This window comes from Mchenga conophoros, linkage group LG14 (genome assembly GCF_057382185.1).
Source record: "Mchenga conophoros isolate Kocher_MC1m ecotype Shallow Benthic linkage group LG14, M_conophoros_male_GT1.1, whole genome shotgun sequence".
NCBI lineage: Eukaryota > Metazoa > Chordata > Actinopteri > Cichliformes > Cichlidae > Mchenga > Mchenga conophoros.
The window spans coordinates 34813859-34824247 of NC_140539.1; the positions used below are offsets into that span (position 1 = coordinate 34813859).

General features: G+C 36.7%; 1 protein-coding gene across 1 annotated transcript; it reads right to left on the reverse strand.

The window, feature by feature from the left end:
- Nucleotides 1-521: 521 nt before the first annotated feature.
- Nucleotides 522-10389, reverse strand: gipr (gastric inhibitory polypeptide receptor). The gene is made up of 15 exons (XM_085245064.1): nt 10330-10389; nt 8114-8209; nt 7425-7521; nt 7112-7219; nt 5498-5616; nt 5122-5228; nt 4659-4812; nt 4160-4319; nt 3951-4011; nt 3564-3633; nt 3247-3335; nt 2255-2393; nt 2109-2150; nt 1521-1613; nt 522-707 (listed from the first exon to the last, which is right to left on the reverse strand). The coding sequence occupies exons 2-15, from the start codon at nt 8165-8167 to the stop codon at nt 522-524; spliced, it is 1479 nt and encodes a 492-aa protein (XP_085101190.1). The 5' UTR covers nt 8168-8209; nt 10330-10389.

A 10389-nucleotide genomic window follows, 5' to 3' on the forward strand; every position in this document is an offset into this window, starting at 1 on the left:
GATCCAACCGTGCACAGTAAGATAGATAATATTGTTAATTGAAAAAAATTCACATCCGCTTGAATAGCAAAAGAAATAAAATAGTTATTTCCTCTGTGTGAATAAAATGAGAACTGCTTTTTTATGCTGCAGGATATGACCCTTTAATTGTCCACAAAGTGACAATGTCACTGTTTTATTTTATGTTTAATCAAGTGCTCAGAGAAGGGAGTCATACTTGAGATTCACTCTGTTGCCTTGAAGAAATACAGAGCAGTCAAAAAAATGCCTGATGCCTAAATACAGATCCACCTACAGAGGATAACATAATATAACCCTCTGATTGTGAAAGCCATTTGTGCTGTGAAATCTTGACCTTAGTCAAAGAGTGTCTTGATTGGACATGCTAATTACTTAAAGTTTCAAATTATTTAAGAAATATTAAGACCATTTTGAATTTTTTAGCAATACATTTCATGTAATTTCTCATCATCCTCTCCTCTATCCTTAGTATGAGCAGCGACATGCCAGGAAGTTTTCACCTATTTGTCTCCCATCTTGTCTTGGTGGTAGGCGTAGCAGTCAGTAGTGGGAACCTGAGGGTGAGGAGCTGGTGAAAGAGAGGTGTGGGGCATAGGAGAGAGGTGGCTGACCTCTGGGCAGCCGTCAGGTAGCTTGTAAAGAGACAGATGGTGACACTGGGAAGATGGAGGCATGCTGACAGGAGTCTGCATAAAAATGTAAACACAACTATAAGCACAAAAAGGAAGAGACCATTTTAATTAATTTTATTTCACTGAGTCAGTGAACAAGCATCGTGCTGATTAATAGCTTACAAATGGGCACATAATCAAAATGTGTGGCCTTGGGAAAGGACTAGGCTAATATTTATATTACAGCACGTATTATTTTCAAATATTAGCTGATAATCACATTTGAAGAAACATCAGTTTTATTAAAATTTCTAGAAACTTACCAGCACAGTGTGAAGGTACAGGCAAGCCCCTAATCAAAGGATAACTAGCTACCTTCTCTTACAAAACAGAAATTCCTATATAAATCATATGTTTTTTGCTCTGCCTGTTTTATTAGCCTTTATGCAAGTTTTCAGTTTCTCTTTAATGCACAAATTATATAAATAACACAGCAAAAACCACTGTAAAATAAGTTTTTTTTTACATTATTATTATTATTATTACATTTACAGCATGTTATTGGCACTGGTTGCCACTGGACCCAGGTCAAAATTTATCCTTTATCTGAGGGCTGGCAAACTTTAAATTGAGGCAGTGGCAATATAGAAAGCTTTCAGTGACAGTAGGAGAGACCTTATTTCCCTAAGGCGACCCCTGACTCCACTCACTGCAGAGGCAAGTGACATGCATGATCCTATTTAAACAAACCTAAGAGCAACAATAAAAGCCACAAAAAGCACAACCAACTAAAGCAAGATGGCGGTGAGAAGAGGGGAAATAACGATTAAATATGATGCTGATTAGCTAAATGAGGTGGCTTCCTATGTACACTGTATTGACACCCACCTGCAGTGTGTTACTGTCACTATTTCTCAGTTCATCTAGGTAAGTCAACCACAGCTTCAGCCTCTGCCATGTAGCCTTTATTTCTGCTTGCACCTGTAAGAAAGGGGAGGAAAAGAAGCTTGAAATAGGATAATAACGAGAACTGAATTTGGAAACTTGACTTAGAGACTGGGTTAACGACTAAGAAAATGAAGAGGCTAAACACTGCAAAGAGTGTTTGCAAGTAAGGGAAATATCTCAAATGCAAAAGCTAAAATCTGCAAAAAATGAGTAACACATCCTCTGCTGAACATGAAAAACATTTACAAGAGACGCATGTCTTGATTCTTAAACTGTAGAACATATGAACGACATCAAGACCAAGAGGGCCTGCACCTTTTCTAGTGTCACCTAGTCCCTTTTCACTCCAGATGGGCATTACATTGACTTACATGAATTTCTCGGCTGTCCATTCAATTCAGCTAACTATAACCTGTACGCTGACCTTAAACAAGCCCCGCTCTAACCTTAAACTGAGGCTTCATTCAAAAATGTAATGATTAATATTATGAGAAGTTTGTTTTGTCCACCACATCACATGCTACATACCTCCTTGTTGACAAAACAGTACAGGACGGCTACAAGTAAACCCTGTAAAGAGTTTGTATTAGAGGTCATTTAGTAGTGTTTTGCTACTTTTATCTGCAAATTATTATGATGGTAAATATTATCTAGGTGCAGATTCTTGATTATACCTGAAAAGAGTTCAAGAAGAGCTGGAAGAAGAGGTTGATATTGTGAAAGACTCCATCTGTTTGCACATTCGTCAACGCCGCAAACACAACTTCATGGATCCCCAGCAGAGGGATCAGGGTCAATGTGGATTTGGCCAGTCTGGAGAGAAACATGAGAATCAAATGTTCCCTGGTGTTTACTTATTGAACTGTTATTAAACTCACTGAAGCAGTGATATGCTTTTGTAGGCAAAGGTTATGTCAAGCGATGTAACAGAGTTCCCTCACTTGTCTTCTCTTAATTACTGTCTGTATATGTGTGAGTTTTGATCTTTACACTTACACACAAGATTCTTACAAAAAAGTCTATCAATTAGTTAATTCATGTTTTATTTTCACCTGATTTTTGTAGTTGCTAAGCAAAAACGAAAGGAAAAAAACCTAAAATTAAACTAAATTAAAGATAGGTGAGCAAATTAGGTCAAACATTAGATAATTATGTCAAGACAACAAGGAGATGAAAGCACCTCCACTCATCTTAGTGCTAATAAAAAATTCTCACTATACATAATGCAGTTCTCAAATCAGTAACGCTTTCCCTTACCCACATTAGACATTCCAGGCGTTTTTACACACAATGCTATGGTTACTACACATACTTCACTACTAAAGATATTTGTTACTGTGTTGAGGCACTTCTAACTTGAATCTAAAAAACTCATCAGCACACTCTCTCTCTGGAGCTCTCACTTCTCTGGATACTGTATTAGTATTTCCAGTCAAGTTACTTCAAGTTTTGTTCAAATATTTATACTGTCAGAAGTTTACACACTCTCACAGGTTTACTTGGAACACATAGAAATACATACTGTCAGTCTGTGTCACAGGTGCATGTGACAACATGTTATGAAAAATGCCAGAATGACTTTTTCTGCTGTGAGAATTGCGGCGATCGAGAAAAACCGTATCTTTTGTCATTGTCAGTGTTCATTACTTTGTTGTTATCTACATACCTGAATTTATAGTCAGTATATCTCATCTGATGGGCTTTCAGTTTAGATATAAGGATCAGAATGATGCGAATAAAGATGAAGAAGTTAACCTGAAAAGATAAAATAAGAGAAACAGACTCATTAGTATATTTATTTTGTAATTATTATTTTAGTCATTTTAGTTTTAATTTGAAAGCTGGAGGTGATATGTAGGTGACTATGATGTACAGAGTGCCCCGCCCCCTGTAGGTCACAGGGCTGTTTATGGTCACATAACTCACACATGATTGTTCATACTGACAAATTTACTTTATAACCTTTATATTTGTGTCTATTACCATTATGGCCAGGAGAATAGGGATACGGATTATACACCAGTAAGCCATGTTTTCATTTATTTCCCAACACCTGAAAAACACAGACATTGCATGAAGATGATGAGCAGTTTTTATTTACTGAAGTGCTCCATTCTGACTTCATGCATTGTAATAACATATGCATTATGTATATATTACCATTACATCAACACTTTTTTTTATCACGGTAAAAGCATGGAGACTTACTACAGAACAAAATGGTGTTAAAACTACTGCATACATATACTAAAGCTATGATGTAGAGTGTAGTTAAGAGATTAAAGAAGAGACGAGAAAAGAATACAAATAAGTACAAGGCAGCACAAAGTCAGCAAAATAATTATTAAAAAAGTCAGACTAAAAGTTCACCTTGTGTCTTCATACATGTAACGTACAAGAATCCAGGGAAAGACAAATAACACTGGGGTGCCTGAAACAACGACAGTTCAGGTAAGCAGAGAAAATTCAGGATTGTGAGATTGACCTAACCAATTTTGCCATAATGTGAGCCAAGCCTTTAACTACTTCATTTCCTTTGTGTTGTATGTAGCTACTTTTGTCTGGTGTCCTTGGCTTACCCCAGCCTATCAACAGATATCCACCAAAAAAGCAGTTTTCAGAGAAAGCCATCAGCGCCAGCAAGTTGTGCAGATACAGGCCTTCCACGAGAAGCCAGTAGTAGTTGGCTCCCACACAGTAATGCATCAGCACTTGAGCCACAAGGCAGCTGGACAATGCCTAATATTTAAGTGTGTTTTTAGGAGGAGATACAAAAAAGTAGAATTAAGAAATATCCGTCACTTCTAACAGTTATGAATCTTCAGAGTCCCTGGCTATACTTAAGTCTATATGAGGAAATTAAAAAAACTGCCCGAGTAATGAACACTTTTATTTTATAATGTAACAATTTATAAAGTCAAATTAATAACTAATTATCACTTAGTATTACTATATGTTATCGCGCATGAATGATGAAGCGGTCCAAGGAAGGGGTGTGAAATATATTCAACTATGTCATCTGTGAAATGACACATATATTAGTATCACTGAAATAATACAAGTTTTTATGCTTATAACCTGGTTACTGTTCACTTCAAAGATTTCCCTGTTGTCTGCGAACTCCAGGTAGGTTTTACCCAGTAGAGCATCTTTAGTCAGGATGGAGAGAGCTCGCAGAATGAACGACGCAAACAAGTTGCTGTGGATGTAGTTTCTGGTACAGTGGAGCTTACTGCAAGTTTCACAAAGGTTAAATAATGTTAAAAACATAATAATCACAAAACAAAGTCAGCCTGCTAAACATGTGGCTCATAGAGAGTGAGATTGATTTCACTTTTTGTTTCAAATTTTTTGTAACAACAGAGCTTATAGCTGCAGTGCTAAGGCTCATGTAATTTCCCCATGTTTCATGGATTATTGTTGTTATGGTATTTGCACTTGCAAGAGCTTCACAGCTCTAGTTAAGAAAAGTTGGTTTTGAGAAGAAAGTCTGCTTAAATGCTACTTGGAGAAATGTTAGAGTATGAGACAGATTACCTACCTGAAAAAGAGAAGAATAATCAGAGCCACACAGAGACTGACCAGACTGAGAGAGTAGCCCACTGTGTACATGACCCGAAAGCAGGCATAAATAATAATTTGCTTCTCCTACACAGAAGAAAACAAAAAGACAAGGGTGGGTTATTACTGTGAGGCCACTAAATATGAACCTACGTAACTTCCTTTTACTAAACCCTAATTGTTTTAAAATCTGTTATTCAGAATAGTTGTGCACTTTCAAATGGAAAAATAAAGCATTGATTCTACTGATTTTGCAGTTTCACACTTTTTAAATTAATTTTAAATCAATTCTACTTTGGTGACAGTTTTCTGATTAATTATTTTCTGACCAATTTTCCCATATGCTCCTGGCATACCTCCTCCTGTTGGCTGTCCTCAGGTTGGCACTGAGAATGATCCCTCCAGGTTTGACTGGAGTTTCTGGTGGCCCATTTGCCATCAGGGCCACACTCACGCAACACAAAGCCACTACGCACTACAGGAAAACAGAAAAGAGGCTAAAACACATGCCTGTGATTAAAACAATGCTTTTATCTGTGTGTATATAGCCTGTTGCTATGTCCATGTGTTTTTGGATAGCGATATTTTTTTTAATCATTTATTATCTGTACATCACTACAGCAGATTTTAAAATCAAATATTTAACATGGGTTTAAAATACAGTCACTTATTTGGACATTGGATAGAAGTATTGTTTTGAATATTTGAATAAGTATCAGTTGTAGTCATTTAAGTCACCGAAGTCTAGAACCCATGGACATGCCCAAATAGTGGATTTTGTTTCTTGAAATGCTCTGCCAGATTTTTACTGCAGCCATCTTCAGTTGCTGCCTGTTTTAGGTCTTTTTGCATTCAGTTTTTTACTGAATAACGGAAAAGCTGCTTTGCTCTGGTGGGTTTAGTTGAGGCGACTGACTTGAAGAATATCCCATTTCTTTGTTTTGAGAAGCTCTTGGGTTGCTTTTAAAGCATATTTTAGATCACTAACCATTTGCACTGTGAAGTACGGCCCCATCAGTTTTGCAGAAATTGTCTGAATAGCAATGACTGTGAGCAAATAGAATAGCCCTGTACACTTCAGAATTATCCCTGCTTCTTCTAAGAGCAGTCACCACCATTTTATCAGTAATCAGCAGTTATCAGTAACCACCAGTGACCCGGTTCTAGTGGCAGCCATACATGCCCATGCCATAACGTTATGGCCTCCATATTTGACAGATAATGCAGTATGCTTTGAACTGTTTCTGTTTTCCCATCATTCTGGTACAAATTAATCTTGGTTTAATCTCTCCAAATATCAATGGTTTTCCAAAACTGTGCCGGCTCTTTCATGTGTATCAGTTTGTATCAGAAGGTGGCTCTTAATTGTAGACTTTTACAATGGTACCTAATCTGCATTCATCCAGCTTAGTTATGCTCTGTGGTCTTTCTGACCTTTTAATGTTGTTGAGTTCTATACTGTGTTCCTTCTTTTGGCACACTTAAAGTTTTGCCGTCTTTCTTATAGGTTTATTTTGGGTTTTTTATTTTTTATTTTGTCATAATGATGGCCACCATGTCTGTCACCTTCATCTCTTTGGACCTCATATTGAGAATTGTAATGAACAGTTATCAAATACAAGTTCAACACTTAAAATCAACAATCTTTTATCGGCTTAAATTATCCCAACATAACAAGGGAACAGCTCTCACATGGCCATGAAAGTGTTTGTCAGTCCAATTATTTTTTGAGCTTCTGAATGGCTGTAATTCCAAAACAGTTAATAAAATTTTTTATTAAGCTATTTGAATTGAATCGCTAAAAGCTAAAGGTTTGCAAGTCACATAGTCACATCTGAGTTGTTTCATTTAAAACTCATTGTTGTGGTGTGCTGGGAAAAAATGCAGGAAAATGTGTAATTGTAAAAAAAAACAAAAAAAACCTTTACCTAAATGTATCTATATATGTGTGTTTGCAACCTGGTACCTACCTTGGTTGTACCAAGGTAGGTACCAGGGGCAGGGCACCTTGACTGTAGAGTTGGGTTGTCCATCTGACCAACAAGCATATTCGTCAAACATACGACTGCATACCAATTCTGGAGACAGAATAAGAATGAATGAATTGTGTTTTATAATCAGTCGGTGAGATGGATGAATGTTCTATAAAACTTTCACCATGTTTGCACATTTATTCTAAATTAAATGATTTAACGCTTAAATTAATGGATTATATTTAAGCGTTAAATCTAATTAATGTATGTTTTAGCATTAATATGATTATTGAGCATATGTGTGGATTACCGTCTGGTCCGGGTTCTGCGCTCATCCTGACCAGACACTCATTTCTGTAGCGGATCCATTCTGCCACCATATCTTCAACAGTCCTCGCTGATATACTCTACACACACACACATACACACAAATGACCTGAAATGATCATTTATAGCCACTAAATACTAAACCCAACCTGTACCCTCAGTCAGACCCAACCACTTAAGCCTAATACCAATTTTAACCCTTAAACCAGGTCTAAACCCACAAACACCTCTTTGAATGTGGAATGTGAAAATGAGGACTAACAGAAATGTCCTTTTGGTTTCAAATTGGTATATTAAAATACAAAAGTGAACATATGACAATATTTTAGCTTTACATTAGTCAACACTTGCATTTAAATTACATGACGATAAAGGACACAAGTTCTGTGGCTTACAAATGACTGAGATTTAAAATCATCTATATACTTTTTTCCTTTGCATGCTTTTCTTTTATAGACTTTTAACATTATTATGGATACTCTTAGACCAATGCTTACTATCTGTTCACAATCTATATTCATTCTGGTAATCCCCACTAGGGCTTTTTGCAAAGAGTGCCTAATAAACTGGCATTTCACTGGATGTTGTACAGCTGCAGTTCTACAGCTACAGAGCTTTTTTTTCAAGTATCAGGTATCGTTTGGTCATTGCTGGCACAATAAAATACTTTACCACAGTCCTGTCGAGTAGAAAGAGGATGATGAATATGTAAGAAGCCTTCATCATTCAGAGGTGCACCAGGCTGGCCATGCATAGGTCATCACAAAGCTACAGAAGGTCACTCAGAGGTCATTAGTGAGTAAACAAAGATTAAATCAGGATGTGGTGTAACATATTCTATTCTCTACCTGTAAATACAGAGAAAACAGTTTGACCCCATGAACGATTTTAAACGAATTTCTATTTGATCTGCATCCAAAAATCTAAAAAGTGGAAGCAGCATGCAAAGACTAACAAGAACTAAAAATGAAAGTGATTTCCATTTACTCCATGCTCTTACACCGTAACCAGCTGTGGACAATTTTACAGCAAAATAGAAAAAACTGTGGTGGTCAACCCCACTGACAGACATATTAGTGGAGCTCTGCCTTGCTGTGGCACAAATGCATAGTTGTGTTTTCATTTATATTTATAGAGTTTTTAACTATGACAATAACTTGTCATCATGTAATTTCAGCTGTGGGAATTTGCTGTTCTTCTTCATTAGTGAGATGAGCCTCCATAAAGTGACTCTGTAAACACATTAAGATCCCCAAAGCATCAGAAATACCCACACAACTACACATGAGCCCGCATGATGCTGCACCCAACAGGTTTTAGTTTATGTAACAGGACTAGCAGGCTTTTGCTTGCTCTCTCTCTCTCACTGCACACATGATGAAACACATACAGTTGTGTTCAAAAGCTCATATACACTCATCATGCATATCATGGTCATTTTAGGCTTTTAATAATTTCTTTGAACTGTTCCTTTTGGAATGATTGTACACCATACATTTCTAATGACTTAAAAAACAAGAATTGGTTGCTTAAGTTTATTTATTTTAGATTTTCTCCAATCCACATAGACAAAAGTATCAATACACCCACTAATAATATTTGGTTAAACATCCCTTACAAAGTTGCATCCAAACCATATGGTTTTGTTTGCCTTCAAGACGCTTCTGACATAATTCTGTCTAAATATTTGACCACTCTTCTTTGCAGAGTTCATCTAAATTGAATGATTTCCTAACCTCTAGCAGCCTTTAAGTACAGTCAACAAATTTTAAATATTGTTGAGGTTGGAGCTTTGGGAAGACTGGTGCAAAAATTTAATGTTAAACCACTTTATCCATTCCAACACGAGTTTTGATGTGTGTTTGGGATCATTGTCCCATTGGAATATTCAGTTGTGTCAAAGTTTTGACTTTCTGGCTGCTGATTTGAGGTGAAGCTGAAGAATTTGGGGGTAGTTCTCCTTCTTTATTATTCAACCACTTTTTGGATTGTACCAACATCGTGCTTGATAGCTGATGCAGTGTTCTTTGGTTTGAAGAGCTCACCCCTACTCCTATAAAAATACCTCTTGTCATTTTTAGGAAATCGCTCAATCTTTGTCTGTCATGCTGGTGTTCCAGGAGTTTTGAGTTGTTCCTGAACATCCTAACCAATTTGGACTCATCTGAGGGTGACAGTTTGGGTTTTTTCCAGACCTTTACAGGAAAGAGGTGACACATCCAATAAAACTGATGATCCTGGATTCTGCAGGAAACCAACTGATTTGAAGGAACTCTACGAATTCTTTCAAGAGGACCTGAGGAATATCCAGCCAAGGTCCCTATGCTGTTACTGTGAACTGAAACAATAGTCTTAATAATATTTTATGCCATTACTGTGGCAAAAAGATTTTAAACTATCACTATCTAAAAATACTGTTAATTCTTAATTGGTGAACTTGTCTGCATTCATTTGTTATTTTATATGACTCTAAGGCTGAGAGATCATTGGAGAATTTAATGAACTATTATTGTCTTTTTTGATATTACTCCAACTCCACTCCATGGAGGTCAGAGGTCAGGAACTCAGTGTGCTTATCGGTTTCTACAACCATTAGACTGATTAGAATCAACTTTAGAAGGAGAAATTTTGAGAAAACAAATCAACAGGATCTGTGGACATAAGCCAACATAAGGCTGTTGGTTATGGAAACACTCACACAACACTCTGAAATAATTTTGTCATTTGACATTGCCATGACGATTATAATTAAGGATTGATAATTATTAGGAGCTACCTATTAAACAAAGAAATATGACGCAGTCCCTCCTGCCCCCCTCCCAAAAAAAAGAATAAAACGCAAGGCACAAGTTGTCTTGTGTAAACACAATTGAAAAGTCGAAACATACCTCACCTCTGGGAAAATCACGTTTCTCCGTCAAAGAGACGAATGTTGAACAGGTCTAAAT

Coding starts and splice junctions, on each gene's coding strand:
- gipr (XM_085245064.1), bottom strand. CDS start 8,167: ATGATGAAGGCTTCTTACATATTCATCATCCTCTTTCTACTCGACAGG. Junction 7,522..8,113: donor TTCTACTCGACAGGACTGTG/GTAAAGTATTTT, acceptor GTGTGTGTGTAG/AGTATATCAGCGAGGACTGT. Junction 4,320..4,658: donor TTGAAGTGAACAGTAACCAG/GTTATAAGCATA, acceptor CTTAAATATTAG/GCATTGTCCAGCTGCCTTGT.